This window comes from Eutrigla gurnardus (genome assembly GCF_963514095.1).
Source record: "Eutrigla gurnardus genome assembly, chromosome: 18".
NCBI classification, from domain to species: domain Eukaryota; kingdom Metazoa; phylum Chordata; class Actinopteri; order Perciformes; family Triglidae; genus Eutrigla; species Eutrigla gurnardus.
This window is the reverse complement of record NC_139929.1, coordinates 11,074,674-11,094,607: the sequence shown is the minus strand read 5'-3', so window position 1 is coordinate 11,094,607 and position 19,934 is coordinate 11,074,674. Positions and strand designations below refer to the sequence as shown.

Sequence of the window (19,934 nt, the reverse complement as noted above, 5' to 3'; positions counted from 1 at the left end):
ACAGTAGTGACTGATCATCTAATACATTATTTTTTGACCCATCGCCCAGCATCCGTGATAATAGCATGCTGCTGTCATAATCAGTCCTTCATTTGAAGAAATAAATGACACATTACCACGACGGAGCTGTCACTTTTGAATTTTTCATTTTTCATTTGCCATTTGCCATTTGCTTCATTTAGAAAAGTGCTTCCTACAGTGACGATGATCACATATTATGTTTTTGACAGATGACAGTGAACCAGACATGTCTCAGACATGATATTTATAAAAGCAGACAGACAGATATTTAGTCATAGTCATTATCCAAACATGTTCTTCACAAGCTTCCGAAGGCTATTTCTAGATGTTTTCATTATTAATATAGTAAAATCACCACTGCCCCAAACACCATTATTACAATGGAAAGTGTTAAACAGAAGCATTTGATATGTTTTCAGAGGAACTGGCTCTACAGTTCAGAGGCAGAATTAGACAGAGGTAAACACAGGGAACTATAAAAGAGGTTTAAGAGCTTGGGTGCACAGTTGTCACAATCAGTCACGTTGAGACTAAACATTGGTGCTAAAGTCTTCCAGAGCTGGTCATCCATCCATTCACACTGGGCAAAAAGACTCAAAGACCAACAGAGTTGTTTTGAACCAATAGATCACTCTGAGGGAACTTAGTTCGGCTGAAAGTCATTTTTTCTCTCAGTAGTGACCAAAATTGTGTAATGATGGCAGAAATGGAAAGGGACCAAAGTTAGTTCAATACTTACAGATTTCCTTGCTTTTGAACATGACGGGTATCACTTTACTGAGCGTTTTTGTGTTGTGCAATAACCCTGAAGCAAGCTCTCTGTGACCCTGTAACATACCAGAACACATTGAGATGCGTTTCTGAATGAACTGTGTTAAAGAAACACACACATTGCGTTACATTTGAGCCACCTCAGACACATTGACAAACTCATTTGGGAACAGCAACTACATCAAAACAGTCATTACATTACTCATCCTCATACTCACCCAAAGGCAGGCAAATAAAATAGATAAAGAGTATTTTTCCTCAAGCTGTTGGCTCCTATCACAGAACAGAAGGAGGGGCTGGGCACTGTCTGCAAAGACAATAGAGAGGGAGAGAGGCAGTGATACGGAGTTAAGTTCAGTTCAGCACCACGGACAGCGCATCGGAGCGCTGGACGGGAGAAGTCACTTCACTGCCCACAGTCATGCCTCCCTGAACTACCGGAGCCACACTGCACACCGCAGTCGCACCCAGCCGCCTTCGTCCTGTGCAGGTGGAGATCCGGCTGTTGTTGTTGTTGTTGTTGTTTTTGTTTTATTCGGGAGTCGCCAAATGAGGAGACGAGATAGCTGCAGAGAGAAGTGAGGTGCATGCGTTTGCAAGCACAGGCCTGCCAGTTAGTCCCCGCGATCCTTACATCATCTCTTTATGAGAGAGAGAGAGAGAGAGAGAGAGAGGGAGAGGGAGAGAGAGGGAGGGAGGGAGAGAGGGAGAGAGGGAGAGAGAGAGAGAGAGAGGGAGGGAGAGAGAGAGAGAGAGAGAGAGAGAGGGAGGGAGAGAGAGGGAGAGAGAGAGAGAGAGAGAGAGAGAGAGAGAGAGAGAGAGAGAGAGAGAGAGAGAGAGAGAGAGACTGGCTCCTCTTCGCCAGTCCTCAACTGCGAAGCGAGTCTGACGGACCCGCCTGTCGTCACCACCACCCCGCTGTCTTTTTTTCAGAGTGTTTTCTGTCTCCCTCTCCCGCTCCGCAGCGTCCACACCGGCCGTGAAGATGCACCGGCACCGTCCTGCCCAGGGATCGCCGTTGTTATTGCCGCTCGCTTTGTGGATATTCAGCCACGTCAACTGCGTGCACGGAGCTCTGCCAACAACCCGTAAGTTGTTTATTCTTTCTTTTTCGGGGGGGATGCGTCTCCGAGCGCTGAGCGGGTGAGTGGGTGTGGGTGGGAAGCGGACCGAGCCGGTCCCTGGGGCAGAACAGAAAGGTGCGTTTACCGGCGGGGCTCGCAGGTATCCCCGCGGTGGTGCTGTGGCTCTCGGGAGCTTAATAGCCAGACTGCACCGGGGAGGGGGAGCGGGTTGCCTTCTGAGTTTAGACCTACACGTGTTAACTCCTCGGGATTTCACCTTCTATAAATGGTTTTATGCCCGTCGGGTGATGTGGATCACGGGATTTCAGGGCTTTCCAGAATGGGCTGCCTAAATGAATGACATTTCAGGGTGCCCGTTGAGATTTGCTGTCTCTTGTGCGATCCTGGGGCAGAGTGCATTTGGGAGGAGAACAATTTGAAACCATTGCATAAATTGCTATTTCTTTGTTCAGTCCTAGGATTTTTGTAATTAAGATTTTACAATATCAAACACATTTGTTTTCAGATCAGTGTAGCCTATCGGATTTGCCCATTAGTTAATTATAAATCAAAATACAGAGGTGGTGTTGAATTTCCAAACTTGTATGGAGTTCTAATGGACTGGAAGCGTCAGAGTTTTCACTGTCAATGAGCAGCACATTAAACATGTCTATTTTCTAGCCTATTGTTTTGTTTGTTCATATTCTTAACAATGTCATTTGCATTGTGATTAGTATCCCCCTTATTACCAAGTCTGGGTCTATTTTACACAACTTATTTGACAGCAAACGACCCCTAGAAAACTTGGAGACAACTTATCAGACATCCCTTACATATAGCGGACGGATCTCCTTTGCCTGTTTAAAGCCAAAACAGTGTGGCTAACCTTTCATATGGGAGTTTGCTAATAAATGAGAGTATCTGGAATTGCATAATATTTGTATATTTTCGTTTACACATCCAAGGGGGTTCACTGTATTTAGTTAGTCGCCTGCAGGCTTGCCATGCATATTTTGGTGTTGTATATTTATAATCTTACCATTGTCTATTCTTAAGTCCCGTCCATCTTAAAATGTCCAGTTTTGGATCTGTAATTTCCGCGGACCCGTTTGGTTCGGTGTCATTCCGCCGTCGCTGACGGTGACTGAGTCGGTGTGACTGTGTGACTGATTCCCTCGGTGATCGCCGGGGCTTCTCGGGTCCCGGATGAATGTGTTCGGGGACGCGCGCCATTAATCTTCCCGTCCGACAGACAACGACGATGAGACGGCACCGCGAGCCGTCTGTGCGCGCGTGCAACGATGTAGTCCGCGTGCGCGCGGGTTTTATACAGCGGCAGAAAAAGAAAGACGGAGAGTTTAGGAGGTGCGTTTTTCTTTCACAAGGCTGTTCCTCATGCAGCGACCTCACCGCGAATGGGTGTCATACTGTCAACGCGTTATTTATGAAAGTGTATTGATCCCTTTATGGAAATCCCCGGTCCTCTTGCTCCCGTCAATTGGCAGGGCCGACTGGGTCAGCATCAGTGTCGCTGGATGCAGTGGCTTGTTAAAGCTCGGGGCTTGAACAAGGTTGATATAAAGACACATACGGAATGAAATATAAAATGTCTATCCTTGAAAGTGGAAAGTCTATCTATATGATTAACACGTTCACGATAGTCCTCTATTCAGTATATATGCTGTTTTACATTTCCGGCTTTTGCACAATATTATAAGCCAGTGAAGCGGCAAAACATTAGTAAAGGAAAGTTACTGTAATCATACCACATTCTTCTAAATATATTTGAATACAAATACAATAACATATCAATCATCTTACTCTTTTTATCTTTAGCATATCGATGTTTGTTACATTACAAAATATAAGAAAACATTATGACAGGAATGGAACAGGAATGTGAGAGTGCAGACAAGGATCAGGAAAGGACTTGCAAGATGGGAGTCAAGCAACAGTGTGTGTGAGACGGGGAGACAACGGGAGAGAGGAAGTCATACAAACAGCATGTGCAATCGGACCAGCAGTTTCATCCCTGAGCTTAAATCTGAGTGCTGACTTTATCCTCCAAGATGTGAAACACTCAGGGGGGGGGGGACTGACAATGTCATTGTGACCAATGGTCTGCAGCATGGACTAGAAAAGATTAACATTTCACATCCTACCGAGGCACTCAGACTAAAAGTCAATGGGCTGGTTGACCCGCCGACTGTGTGAAATCTCCCATGTGCCCACTGGAAATGCGTCTGCAAAGTAACAAGACAAACAGAAAGATTTATGGTGTTTGCCTGGTTTATATGCATGTTTGTTTATGTATGTTTGGTTCCGCAAATGATTGTATGTTGAGTATGGATTTTTCTCCCACGTCCCCATCCGTCAGTTTTATTGGCTACGACAGCGATATCAATTGATGGACATCTAGTGGGGTCTGACAAAAAATAGGGGAACATACACAGACACAAGCAGAAATACTCACATACGCAGATGCACAGGCGGCTCATACAACGGAACAAAAGTAGATGAATTAGTCCTCTAATAAGTTGCCACTGCACAGTTTGTACATTTGTCGTAGTGTGTCAGAGGTACGATCTCTCACCACCTACTGTGATGACTCATTTTGAAGATCAAGTGGCCAATTTGTGACAAGAATATCAGTTCAGTGCATATTGTGTATTAATGTGTGACATACTCTACCTGAAGTATATGTAATAGGCGTAGATATTCAGCCCAGTTGTACACTATTTATGCATGTTAAAACTACACTTTAACTATTTTTTTTATTTAAACAGCAAGTCTTCCATTTAATCAGCCTCGCACTCTCCCGCCCTGCTTTGCACCTCTGCTATTCATCACTCCCTACGTAAAGGACAAGGCTTACATGTTGAACACTCCCAGCACCAGTGTAAAAACTAAAGGATGTGCCTTTTAGTCAGTGACACAGTGGGTGGCTAAATGGGATGCCCCTAGAGCCTGTCTGTTATAGAATCAGATTAGCTTTTTCCTCATTTCATTAAGCACGCCAGGCCATTTGACATAGACATCAGTCTGGTTGTACCTCCAGGGCCAAACAAGACGAGACAATTTCCTTTTCTTCAATATAGAGATATAGCACGTGAAACAAAGTCAAAGTATTCAGTTACATTCTGTTGCCAACGCAAATGCTCTCATTTGAGATTTAAGCACTGATAGTTCTTCCTATTACATTTGACAGCGGCCTAACTAAGGGAAGCTCATTGAGCTGCTTCTGTTTCAAAGTGGCTAATTTTATCCAAAGCAAACAAGAGTATAAGCTGGTACGTCCTCGCAGTCCTACCACAATAACGTTGGTGAAAGCAACATTTCTGCTGTCAGCAAATGAGTCACTGCGACCAACACACACTTGAAGCTTAAGCCGCGGTCGTGGAGCCCTGTATCTTGCCTGTGTATGTGTGCGATGGCTACCAGTAGGAGGTAATAATAATAGGATTAGTGCTGGAGGAAGCAGACTGGTTTGGCTTAGATTAGATCAGCTCAATACTTGGTGTTTAGCTTTGCTTGGCCCTTGTGTATTTATGTGTGTGCACCTGCCTGTGTTCTACTTGTTGACTTTGATAGATCTATCATGCATCAAGTCAAGTGAGCCAGAGTTCAGTTATTAATTGCTATTTTTCTCTCCTGCCCTGTCCTCCTCTATCTAAATTGCTCTCTTCCTCCTGCTTTTTCTTATCTATCACACCTTTGGACTTCTATTTTCATGCCATTTTGCCTTGCTCCCTTTTTTTTTTAGCTCTCTTATCCCTAATGACCTGTGATCATTCCTCCTACTCCTTCACCCCCCAGTCTTCTGAATCCCCAGTCTATCTGACTCTCTCCTCCTGCCCTTTTCCTCCCTAAGCATCTCTAATTCTCTCTATCCCTACTTGGCTCCGATCAGAGCTTTTATCATCTGGCCACAATCACTTTCCTCCCTCCTTGCATTTTCCGTCTTCTTTTTTCGTCCATCCAGTCTCTCTCCCCTGTCAATCTGTCCCCTTCTTGTTCCAGATTACTAATATTTTTGAAAAAAAAAAAAAACCCTCTGCACTATCCACATTTTACGGGAGCTATGCATGCTCATGCAACTCCAAACAGCACTCTGTGTGTCCACTGCAACAACCAGACTGACATGGATCGCAGCCAAACTGACACAGGCACACCGTGTTCTCCTCCTTCAGTCTCATGCAGCTCTTACACCTTTTCCAGCCCCATCACTCTGAATATTTCATCCCACTTAAACATGAATTTGTGACAATGTTTTTGAGACAAAAATGCCTGACCTATAATCTCCTGCTTTTTTTTCCAAAAAGCACTTATTTTTGACTTCATGTCACCGCAGCTCGTTATAAATTAATATGAATTTGACTTGGCAAATATATCTTAACAGCTTGGCATGGTCACATATTGTGATACACAAGTTAACGTGAAAGCCTTCACCCTTGCAAATTTATAAAAAAAATGTATTCAATAATGCATAAGTAAACAAGAAGCTGATGTCAGTTATTTGAAATCCATAGAGGGAATTTTGCTGCTTTTCTTATAGTTTCCCTTCATCACAAACATCTAACAGTAAGAAAGAAATAGTCGATACCAGTGCATGATGAGTGTTTTCTTTTTATTTATCCCGTCAGTTATACACGGACTTCTGTGTTGGTCTCCTTGAAGAATTGAAATTTCTCCCTTGGAAGTGAATAGTGCTTCATCATGGGAGCAAGGCCACAGTGATACAAATGTGCACTGGCAGGTCATGCAGTATAATTCCCTCAACAATGTCAGTACCGTAACATGCACACACACACACAGAGGCCCACACCATGCAGCTCACACTGACTACCTCTCATCTGGCTCACAACACACACACATGCACACACAATGTTACTGACTTTACATGCAATAATAATAAGAAAAATGAACCCATGTAATTCCACAGTTGAAAGTATGCACGTGCACACTTCTCAGTGAGGCACTGAAAGTGTCCGTGTGCATGTGCAAATACGCGGGACCCGAAAGTTATTCTAGTGGAATGTGTTCTCATTAGAACCCGTCAGAATCTGTCCACCTCGTTAGAGCAAGGGTCTCTGAGATGGAGAGTTAGGCTGGTGGGAGAGAGGGAGGAAGAGAGGAGGAGACGAGGTTGCATTTATCAGAAAAAAGGGGTGGGATGAGGAGAGACAGCTTGAGGAATGCAGTCAGGAGCCGAGGATTTTCTCTGACAACTTGTCGTTCAATATTACCGTTGTTATTAGCTGCTTCAGCTATGCACTTTGGTGACACTTGGCTTTTTTTACAACTTAATTGATCATGTAACAGCCTTCATAATTGCTTTTTCAGTTGATGTGAATATCCTCTTAATATCCACTTATTGTACACCATCATCATCATCATCATCATCATCATCATCTTACATTTTTTTCCTATAGGACCTACAGTATGAACACAAAGTGCCAGTGAGAAACTATGTTTTTTTGTCTCCATTTCTGACTCCGTGACAACAGGATGAGAATCTCAACACTGATTGACTTTTGCGTCTTAGCATCACACAAATTTGAAAATCCATGTAGCAATCTACTAGTCATTTTGAGTTGAACCTCTCCAATCAGCAGACTATGCAGAGAGATTTGAACCTTATCAACACTTACTGTGGCTGTCGCAGGTGTAAAATGAAAAGATGTGCACCTGTAATATCTGTTTTCCTTCAACCTGACTCTCTGTATCTAGTTCTGAACACCACCAGTTGATTTTACTGTGCGCTTAAAATAGAACGAGATGTTTCCAAAGCAACCTTTTATATAGCAGTTAGATCATTAAGAGGAAGCAAATAGATATAGGGTACAACATCTGACCGAGATTAATCTGGGGGGATGCCAGAACTGAGCTGCACCAGAGTACTGGAGGTGCAGAAAGAGCAGTTAAAAGCAGTGTAAGTGAACCTGACCCAAATCATCAGTGTCAAAACAACAGTCAAAAGCAGCACAAAGTAGAACTGGGCAGTCACCTCTGCCAGGAGCAGGGAGAAGGTTTTAGACACACAGAGTAGAGCGTGGAGTGTTATAACCGTTGGACATGCGCTTGAAGTACATCCAATGCTAGGGAGGGCATCAGCGTAAATAAAAAGAGTTGCTAGTGCAACAATGAGGACATGATCCCTCGCTGGCATCCGAGCCACAAATAGAGCCAATGATATTTGATGTAGCCGGCCAAGCTGCAGTCAGGGACTAAATCCGCTGGCACTGTCCTGCTGGGTTAGCATGTCTAGTTGGGTGATTTGGTCTTCTCGTTTCATTGACTCATCCACATTCAAGCATGTTCTAAAAATGCATTGATAAAAAGCATTTAGCATTCATTGAAAACTGGCTGAATGCTATTGAATCAGTTCATAGTGCTGGTTTGAAGCACAGCCTCTCATCAGTCATTGATTGCTTTTATATGTGAACCCTGTGATTTGAGGACTTGATTCACTTTGAGTCTGGGTTCCCTTGCCACATGGAGGCAGTAAACTCCTCACTGGTCTGTTCTGGGATCGCTCTCCAGACTATTATAGTTTTATTTATGTTTTATGCTTGTGTTTGCTTCAAATCCAAGCTGATTGCTCCCCAGCTAATGTCCTACTGGTAATTAATTCATGCACGAAGGAAATATAATCATTTTCTGTAATTACGATTTTGACCTTTGAGCTTATCTAGCACACTTGCTTATCCAGTGGTTAATAGTAAAAGGCAAAATGACATTACATGAATAGGGGTTACCCAAATCGAGTCGAGTCATAAAAGAATATTGAGATAATCCGAAATTATCCGTGTGTCACAATGACACTCTGCTGCTGTCCTATCCAGCATGTCCACTGCTCTCTATAAATAGATATTTTCAAAGTAAGAACACTTGATTCTTCCTTTGACATGAGTGTGATATTCATTATCAAAGTGCGAACATTGCAGAAGAGATTTTAATGAAACCCGATTGATCATACTTACATTATTTAGTCATAGAGAGTACATAACATAGTGAGCACGGTGATTTAATGAGACTTGGAGACAATTACATTAACTAATTAGTTATTGCTCATGTAAAAATAATCAGCATTCATCACTAAGTCATTAGCCAAGAATTTGCCAGCAATCGAGCCACATAAAACAGTAATCCTTGCATCATATATAGGTTTGCAGGGAGCGTATTGCCAGTGGATAATTAAACTGTTGCTTTTTGCTTGACTCCCCCTTTGAGTTTACCCTATATTGTGCAACATTAACCCTTTGATCGGCACATGCCCGCCGGGTAACATGATGGATCTGGGGATTACACAGTTATTTTACATTAAAAACTGCAGCACAACATCTGCTCACTCCCACTTACGCATGCACACACACACATCACACAACTGTCCGTCTTTTTGTCACTGAATGGGTAGGATAGTCCAAATGTGTGTATATGTGTGTGAGAGAGCAAATCGGTGTGTTTTTCAGACTGTGCATGTACACGTGTATATGCACGAAACCCCTTTCTGTCATAATGGATGTGGGAAATCTAGCCACCAGCTCATGTGGAAGAGTGCGGTGGAAAAGGGCATTGTGCCGCAGCTAAGACAAATGTTGTTATTACTCTCAGCCTTTGCATTCAATTTGCTTTTTAAGCCGCTTGAATACCCCATTTACAGCTCAAGATTAAGTGAATTAATCTTTGGGCTACTTCCATTGAAGAAACATTCCTTTTTCTCCTTAGACTCAGAGGGAAAGCACAGAGGCAGAATGGAAACACACTGTAGCCAGCCAGTCACTTGGAAAACATAACCGTGTATTTCTGTGTGTGTATCTCTATATCAGTATAGTGAAGCTACACTGTATGCATGTGTATGTCTTGGTCTGTGTGTGTCTCACTGTGGTGCATGTGAGTTTTTGTGGAAATGGAGATGTACCTGGAAAGGCAAACTGGAGCTTATTGAGAAATATCTATCTGTGTGTGTGTGTGTGTGTGTGTGTGTGTGTGTGTGTGTGTGTGTGTGTGTGTGTGTATGATCCATTAGCTATGGTTCAAGGTGCTGTTACAGTGTAAGCTAAGATTAGTCAGACAGGGGTCACTGCTTCCTCTTTATTCCTTTCTTTCACCTGCTTTCTTTCTGCCTTCCTCTATATTTTTCTTTTACTGTGGCTCACTTTGTCTTTTTCTCCCTGGCTCGGCCCCCATCTATCTCCGTCTGTATGCTCCTCTCTCTTCCTCCCCTTGTTCCTCTCTGTTGTGCATCAGGCTGTTTTATTCACTCAGGTTGCCTCTGACTCTTATCCACTTCATTCTTCTTTCTCTTAATGCCATCGTGTTTCTGCCTTGTTTCGCGTAGCTTTCCAATTCATATCTCGGTCGCCTGGCTTTCCTTAACCATTTTCCGTCTCCTTGTCTTGCTGTCTGTACCCGTCTCTGACGCAATTGCATTTTCTTGACAAAAAAGTCTTGGTTTGGTGACTATGAAGCAGATGCTAAGCCCAAAGCTTCTCTCATGTCACATTTGCAGCATTAAGATACACTAACAGAAAATGGGATCGGCATTTGTGTTCAGAGCTGCTTCAGTCCTGGTGGGAATACCATCACAGATATGTTGACCTTTGTTCTACAAAGTGGAATGTGTTCTTAAAGAAGGAGTGAACTATCTCTGCAAGAAACAGATGAAACAGCTAAGCTAACGGAATGGCACATCGTTCTGTTTAGAAGGAGCAGTCGCCTGAATTTGAAGCTCCGATAGCTTGCATTTGATTAGATTCTCATTACTGCCAAATCATTTCATTACCTCTGCACTTACTGGCTCCATGGAATGTGCGTCAGCTGCTTGGACTCATTTTTTGGGTAGGAACTGTTGCCAACGGACTGATACATGAATCAGATCCTGTTTGTGAAAAATAGAGTCAAGTTCCTTAAGCTCTTGAAAGGGTTTAGTGGGGAACGTTTCTCGTTCTGCCACCTCCCCTTCTTCCACAGAGAGTACAGTCGGTTAATATGCTCTCCAGAAATAATTCCAGTTAATCCTGACCTTTACAGAAAGTGGTCAAAGTATTAATTGATATATGCTGTGTGGGTTTATCAAGAATGAGCTCAATTTAGAGCTGCTAAAAGTGCCACAAAGACAATATTAAAGACAGCACAGCTGTAGATTGAGTTAGGTCAATCCTTTAGCAGCTCAGTTGATTAATTTGGAATTCCATTAATTCCTCATTAAACTGCTGGTTAATGACTGCAGAGCATCCAAATTCGCCGCGTGCTTCACGTTTCCAAAATGGTGATTCCAAATGGAAATATTTGGGAATGAGATTTAATATCATTGCTTAATAAATGCTCATCCTGTCTGCTGGCATCTCCCAGTTGTCAAGAGATGAAATGATGGTTGCCAAATGGAGGCGATTACTGCACGGCTGATCACAGATCAGTTTCAGCTCTTTAATCTGTGTCTGGGACGAACAGAGATGCTGACTGAGTATATACCAGAGAGAAGCGTGCACACACACACACACACACACACACACACACACACACACACACACGCAGGCAGGAAACATCAAAGCTGATTTATAGATTTATCTACTCAGCCAGCACCCTACCATGCTCATGTATTTCAGCCGCTTGAGTGACAGATAGAATATGTAAGTATTCTCATTTCTGTGTGCATGTCTGAGTATGAATGTGTGTACATGTGTGCGCTCCCATCTGCACATATGTGAGTTTGTCTCTCTTGCAGATTTCTCCATGTGTTGTTTGGGTAATCAAATCAGAAGTGACATCAACACACACACACACACACACACACACACACACACACACACACACTTACGTAGTGCAGCAGACATTTTCTTTGCTTTTTACTAAGGAGGCAGAAAAGTGCACTATCGATTGACTGCGAGCGCAGAGTAGAGGTGATTGCTCTTTGGCATTCTTTGAAGGACACGGTGCAAAGTGCTGCCCTAAAAGCTCAGTGTGGGGTCTGCTTCGTTGGCTGGATGTCAAGCCAGTGTAGTCCGTGCATCAGGGTGTATAGTCAATTCTTTATAGTCTCTGGTGTTGGACACAGTAGTCGGCTTTTCTGACAGATGACACTAGCCAGTAGAGCAAAATCATCTTTATTTTGTATTTGTATTGTTATTTACTTTCATTTATTTTTTAGAACAGTTCGATATGATATTCGAGTAATACGTGTGCCTGGAATATCATTGTATTTATCATTCTTTTTATTCTATATTTACATTAATTCAAATCCCCAAAGTAAAACTTATTTCTTTACATAACTTTGTGACATCAGTACATCATGATGAACTTTAATTGATATATGACTAAGTTCAGTCTTGCTCAAAGGCGATCCCTTTGCTTTGTGTGAATGTTTAATTGACTATAAATCAGTTAGCTCATTTATGTTTTGTGTACAACTCTAAATAGCAACTGTTTTCTGAATAGGAAAACACCGTTTACATTGCATTTGTTGCTCCATTAAGTTAATATGAACACAGTATTGCTTATCAAATGTATAACAATATGACATTGGACTGAGCCCACATTAATTGGAGCAGAAAATAAACTCAAATTACCAATTGCCGGCCGCAAATCTGAATCAGTTGAGCAACTCATTTGTAACAGAACTGGAAAGGTAGTTTAAAAAGCCCAAAAGACTGTTGCAACATTGCCCTATTTGAAATTGTTTGCCCTTTACAACTCGATGACTGCATTAGGCTTCCATTGGATGTCGATGATGTCAACTGACAATTAATCACTTTAAGAAGTGCACTGTATGTATTACCATACTGCGAAATACACTGAGATGACACCACAAATGACTGTTTGGCTATACTCATTCACTAACTCAAAGAAAAACAATAGGTTTTAAATAGGAAAATGAAGTCCTTGCATGCTTCTCTTCTCTTTTGGTCTGGATTTTCTCAAACCAGGAGATCAAATTAACACCAATGGAGACAAACACTCAAACAAACACACACTGAGCCAAAGAAGCACACAAAATCAGTTCCTCTTTCATCTCCCGGACGAAAGGGGCAATGGGAGAGCGGAACAGAGGACAACAGCACTGGAAGTGTTGTGTTAAGTCAGCAGAGTGTGTCGGCTAATGGACAGACAGGCCACAGACTCTCCCTGAGAGCCATTAGCAACTTGTACACTTCAAAGGGTGGTAATGGGTGATCTTCTGAAACTACCCTTTTGTGGAGTGTGTGCATGTGTGTGTCGTATTTACTTCTGCGCATGCTTGTTGTGCTTCAAGGCTTGTTGGTGCATGTGAGGTTCAGATCATTAATCCCCAACGAAGACAGGTTGATGTAGAAATAAATTACCCGACAACAGAATGACAGTAGGTTTCCACCTGGAATTTTCAATGAGATTGTTTGGGTTACTCTACTATGTGCCGTTATATGGAACTGTATCAGACAGAATCAGATGGTTTTACATCCATGTAAATGGGTGCTGATCTTAATAACGTTAAGATAAACCTGATTGTATGCCCACAGTATATATGCAACTGTTAAGTACACTGTAGATTATTTACACGTAAATGAAGCATCAGATGTATTTTACTAAATTATTGTAGAAGTGGATTTAGGTAGTTTATTAGAATGGTGACATGTAGTGACCAATAACTTAGTGATAATCTGTAATAGCTGAGAACAATATGACCGTTGTCTAATTTTTTAGCCACTATAGCGGCATGCAGACTGAAATATCTTGACATCTATTGGATTGATTTCTTTGACATAGTGTAAAGACATTCATGGTTCCCAGACGATGAATCTGACTGACTTTGGTGTTACCCTGACCATTCTTTGTAAGACTCTCATCAATCCAGCTGTCTACCCAGACTGTGTACGGCTCGCATTTAACTTGCATTGTATGCTAAACACACTATTCGCAAAACTCTGGTGGCCTGAACCCCTCCTGTGTAGACGGAGACACAGCACAGACGTGCCTCCCAAAGTACATTTTGGTGCTTGAACTCTATTTTCTTCCATATTGACCTACAGTCAATACATTGCGTCCTGTATAGACACAGATGGTGGGAGCTGCTGCTGCTCTGCTGAAGTGCTGCTTATGCAACGCCTTCTGTGCAGATGTGGTGTCTTTATAGTAAGAAAACAATGATGTTCTGATGACTTTCCACTTGAGCATTTTAAATGTAAATGTTTTCTAATCTCGGCCTATTGGATGTACAGTATCTATATGCACTATCACCAGGGTGCTGGCTCCGTTTTCCATTCTATTTTTGTATGCAAATCTTGGGGTCCATGCAGCTGTAAAAGCAGTTAAATGGACTGAAAAATGTGTTTAACAACACTGGTTCAGTGTTTAACTTGGCTTTTTTTGTTTTTCTTCTATTCAAACTGCTTGCACTCTGGTCTGGTGCCACGGAAAGTGTTTTGCCGGTGCAAGGTATCTGGAAAAGAGTAATTATGCTCAAGTGGGATTAGAAAAACAAATAAATCTTCCTATACACTCTTTTCCTTCTCCTCCGTCTTCAAGCTTCATTCTTTTACGTCTCTTTAAGCCTCTCTCATCCCTACACCTCCTGTTACCTTTTCCATCTTTGTCCTTGTCTTGTTTTACTTAAAGCTTTCAAATGTCCTGTTTGCAAATTGACAGCTATGTGAAAGTGTTGAAATCACTAAATCCCATATCTGAAATCAAGTTTTCATTGCCAGGTGTGTAATATATGACTGAGAGCGCCGTATCCACAAGGACTCTAAGAGCATCATCATGTACTCTGGTTACACTAAACTCTGTTATTTATACACTTATTTGATGATTTGATGAAAAAACCATCATCACAGCAAGATGATGTGATGACATGGCAACAAAAATGCTTCACTGGTTATGAGAATATGTCTGAAGTGCATGTCCCCTTTCCAGCAACAGCTGCATAGCACTCTTGACCAAGACACTTAACCTCTAATCCTCCAGTAGATCCATTCATTGGCCACCAGACTGACTACTGAACAGCTGTTAAATGTGTGTTATACTCTACACTCCTGCAACTGCTCCTCCAGATTTTTTACTGCAAATGTATTCAGCCACTATGCATGGTTGGCACATTACAATAAAATACAGCACTTATTCTAGGACATTTCTGTTACACATCTGAGCAAAAAGGACACTGCTTATTTTACACAATGGCAGCTTTCACTGCAATACAACAATGATTTGGTTTTGATGTTCTTCATTCTTCAGTAAAATGCACATGTGATATCATTTCATCATTCACAACCAGTACTTTGTACTGTGGTTTTATAGGGCAGATCTGCATAGCTAAATCTACATTTTTTTTAGAAAAATGTATTTAATTTTGTCAAATTTCATTTTATAACATAGGGAAGGAAGTTTATTTCAGTAAGAAGTGTTGATAGCATGTTAATTCCATGGCGATTACAAGTCACAAATCATTGCTTTTTTCAGGTAAAAGTATTGTAGCTGCAAAATGTCAATTTTTCAGGAATTCTAAATACTTTTAAAAGCTAAAAATCTTATCTTACTAGTTTTAGAGAATGACATGCTCTTGCAGAGGGATCACCTGACTATTCATCATCATAACGTACATCATACATACTTATATGAGCGTATTAACCTGCTAAAGCTTTTGAATGTAGGTTCTTTTATATTTTTTTTACATTGCATACTATTTGTCAAGGGAAGAAATTAAGTACTTCCTCTACAATGGATGCCCGTACGGAACTTTCACTTGCTGTCTTCCTTTCCACTGAGGATATAATGGGAATTGCTTCACTCGATTCAGCACCAAAACATGTTTTAAACATAATTTACGTGACTAAAAAACAGATCAGAGCAGCTACATAATGCAACACAAATGCTTGTGATTGTGGTGTACTTGACAAAGACGTATTTAGAGAATACCCAAGAGGGGACGTGTGAATGTGTAATTGTAATAAATGCATTACAGCAGCCAAAGCAAGCCAATGCTGCATTATTTAAAATATATGGAGGAGGTGAAGGTGAAGCAACCTCCTTTCCTTGTCATGTTGTGTGTGTCAAAAACAAGAAAGCAATCAAATTAAAACTTCTCGAAGGTTTGATTATTTAACTCAATACGTGGTGGTGGGAAGAGTGGTATCGGAGTCGATCAAGGCTTTTTTTTTTAACAGATCGGTGCCTTATTGAGCTATTTAGCCCAGTCCAATCCCTTGTTTACTCGCAGGGGTCTGAGCCCGTGGCGAAACACCACACCATAAAAGACAGCTATATTCAGTATTATGTTATTGAGGTAGGCATAAAAGGCTGCACCAATTCAACAAAGACTCGAGGAGACTTTTGAATGGATAAAATGCCATATTCCAGTGAGCGTATGTTATTTTACCCTCAGATTTGGATTGGGGGCAAACAACCTTGATAGAGACATCCCTACTAACTACTTTATCATGAAACGCATTCCTCTCCTTTAATTTATTTAATATTGTCTATTTAAGATTCCTCCAAACCGTTGAAGCCTAAATTGATCGGCTACGACTTGACACCACATTTCTTCGCCTCCTATTTTGTTGTTTTGTTATATGTGTGAATACAGATTATTTGAAACAACATTAGCATAAAAAAGAATCAATATGTGCTGCAGCATCTGAGGTCACTATTGTTACTTTTTCTACAACCGAACATCAATGTATTTTGTTTCTGGGCCCCATATTAAAAAGGCTTGAAGTAAAATCCTTTTTTGCTTAGTGGTCCATGTTTCAGTCTTTCAGAATCAGCTATTATTATTGGAAACAGCCCAAAGAAAAGCATTTGTAGATAAGTTAGTCCTGATATATCAGCAATTCATAAAAGCACAACATAGGTATTGTAGTTCTCTGATTCAAGCCAAGCCATTTGGTTTTTCAGGTAATGTCCCTTTGGTATTTACTGTAGTAAAAACCATGAAGGTAAAAATAATTACAGTAATTTACTATTACATGGCTCTTCCTGTGATTATGCTATTATGTGCTTCTTCTCTCCCATTATCATCTCTTAATCACAGAGCTGTAATGTAAAATGCCACAAACAACTTGCTTAGAGGCACAATCGAGTGACTCCAAATAGGTCACAACACACGCGTGCATCATTTGTGTTCAAGCTGTTTGAATGACTACCATTTCAAGCTAACAGCAGTAGGGCTTCCTCTCGACAAAAGAAGGGCCCCCCTTGACAACCCTGAAATAATGGCCTGTAAAATCCACTTATATCCAAGTAGCCTACCTCTACAGTGTCAAAAATGTAATCGTTTCACTTTTGTTTCATATCAATGTAAAAATTAAATCTGTCTCCAAAGTAAACACTCCTAGACATAGTTTTCTAGCATGGGTAGTCCATGAATCTCTTACAGAGATCACCGATACAAGCATCATTCACTTATATGGATCAAATAATTTACAACCATGATGCTTTGCCTTGCAGTAATCTGTGTTTGTGTTTCCAGATGTTGTGAGACTGGTGGTTGGACATTGGTATACCATATATTATTTAAAATGGGTCATTATGCATACATAAGTATACTTCCTCTTTTGTTAATCTAAGTATTTTTGATGCTTTTTTTTACTTAAGTGGCATTTTGGGTGCATGACTTTATTACACTATTTTTTACATTAGCTCTCGTAAATAATTTAATGGTCAACTCATCGGTTGTATTAATATGACTGTTGATGATAATAAACAAACTTTAACAATAAAGTCATACTAATACAAAATCACACAGAGGCACACACAGGGGTACAGTAAAGATGACGACCGGAGCTGCGAGCCACTTTCACGGCCGCTGTGCATCACTGCGGAGGAAATGTGCCGCGAGTGTAAAAATATGTTTGGTTCATTATGAAACTGCGGTGGAACAAAATAGACTTTGGCGGGACGTCACGGTCGCGGTAATTAATGGGGAAACACTGACGTCTGCTTCAGGCTGGTGATGTGAGCACATTGAAACCATGACAGGAATGAGAAAGCCTCAAAGCTTGTGACAAAAACTCACAGACAATGGGATGCGGCGGCTAAACGCTGTGTTCCTCCAGCTACCTGAGTGTAGTCTACTCAAACAAGGAGAAACCGTCATGGCTTCTAGTGATGGAGGCAGAAAAGGAATGGCATTCATGCTTGAAGCTGTCCATTGATTCATATTACAGTACAGCTGGAATAAATTCAGGCAATGAAGTCCAGAAAATACTCATTACTTTATAGTAACAAATATATACATCATAATAAGAGGTTCCACTTCTTTATTTAGAAAGTAGTCCTGATGAGCAGAGGGGAGAATCGATCCTTGGCCAGTGAGTACAGGACGCCATTTTTTTTTATTGTACTAGTCAAATGACCACTGAAAACAAATATTCTATTCTATTTCTATGACCGTCACTGTCTAATGTCTTTTTCTATGCGGTCAAAGTTATGTTTCGTCCGGCAGCCAAGTATGCGCCACCTCACCACCTCTGAGAGCTGTGAACCAAATTTTATACGGCCGTAAATATTGATGCCTTGAGAATGACAGGGGATAACAAAACAGCTGCAACCTGCTGTACTGAAGGAGGAGGGGAGTGTGAAGGAATGATCAAGGATGTTTGAAGCAGAGCTTTCACTGTGTGGTGTGAGACTTTCTTCCTGCAGAATGCTGTGTGTGTGTCTGTGTGCGTGTGTGTGTGTGTGGGGTTTGCATCTTTGTGTGATGTGGTGCTCTTGTAGACAGACAGTCTTTCCAGACTCCCATTAATAGCAAATGGGTGGCTGCAGGTAGCACCTTGCCATTGAGGTTGTGTTTGTTAAATAATGTAAGTTGGCTAATTTTGAATAATATATCACTCCACCTCATTGTTCCCCTCACTTTCCTTCACCTTACAATAGATTAAAATGCCCTCCGCCCATAACCTCCCGCCTTTTCCTTTTCATTTTACATATTTTATCATCTCTCTCTTTTTCTAACACACCCTCCCCCTCTTTTGGTCTCCGTCCTGCTTTCCCTCCTTAAGTACTGATTCATAACGGTTCCTACCTCATAAGCACTCTGTAATATCCACCTGAGAATGAGACCACCTTATAGTTAGATGGTATCAATGTTTTCTTTGTATCATTTGTTATTAGTGCAACAATACTTGTATTTTCTCATTACTAAGTTAAAAACCTTGATGTTCCTAACAGTCGTTTTGGCTTTTTTTCCTCTGTAAATCCTCTTCAACTTTTCCTTGAATCCTTCTCATGAAAGCAACCCACTCACTGCCACTCACTGCAGTCTCTACCCTCGCCATGCAAGTTATTCTCTTTTCAAGTTGTTCTCTTTTCTCTAATTTCTCCTTGATTCCTTTTGCTCTATTCTTCTTCTTTCAACCTTCTCTTTTCTCCTGTCACCTGCCACAGTGAGAAGAACAGAACTCAGAAAAAATATTTGCTGGTGCTCTCCCACATTGCCATGCACACCAACAAACACCCACCCACAGACAGACACACAATCGGCGGCGGGTTAGAGTGTGTGGTGACAAGGACGAGGAAGGACCACAGGAGAGGAGATATTTGGAAAATGGAAAATACGAGCTTGAGCAGAGACAGTTCTGGATAACTACTGGAAAATCACACGCACGGACAATTTTTTGCAGTTCTAAGCCCCCTTGTACATCATTTATCGTGCATGTTTTTCATACTTCATAACAAATATGACACTGTGTCCATTTAGAGACATAGAAGCAGCTGATAACAGTGTGGGTTATGGTGGGAAAAGGATGCAAGAGAGGGGCAGATGGAGAGGAAAAAAAGGGACTGACAACTACTGAAAGGAGAAATTGCTGCAGGGAGAGGAAACAGATCCTTATAAATACGCCAAGGCAGATACAAACTGGAGGAAAGGACTGGAGGACGAGGCTACCCTCATGCCAAAAGGCATTAAAATATATTAGCCTCCTTTCCTCTGTGTTTTCCCTGTTGATTCCAATTGCACTTCCCAACTTCACTTCAAGGACTTTAAATGGTTGAAGATATAGTTCACTACACCCAGAGTGTTTGTCTTTTGTTTCGCTGAAAAAGGGGAACATCAACTTCAGCAGATTTCTAGACAGAATAATGCCCCTATGCTAGCAGAAGGTT

General features: G+C 41.4%; 1 protein-coding gene across 1 annotated transcript in view; it reads left to right on the top strand.

Moving 5' to 3' along the window:
- Positions 1–1,711: 1,711 nt before the first annotated feature.
- cntnap2a (contactin associated protein 2a) overlaps positions 1,712–19,934 on the top strand; it is a 267,226-nt gene continuing 249,003 nt past the window's right edge. Inside the window, exon 1 of the mRNA XM_084033567.1 lies at positions 1,712–1,880. Coding sequence (XP_083889693.1) covers positions 1,778–1,880 — 103 coding nt within the window. The 5' untranslated portion in view covers positions 1,712–1,777. The remainder of the gene's footprint in view (positions 1,881–19,934) is intronic.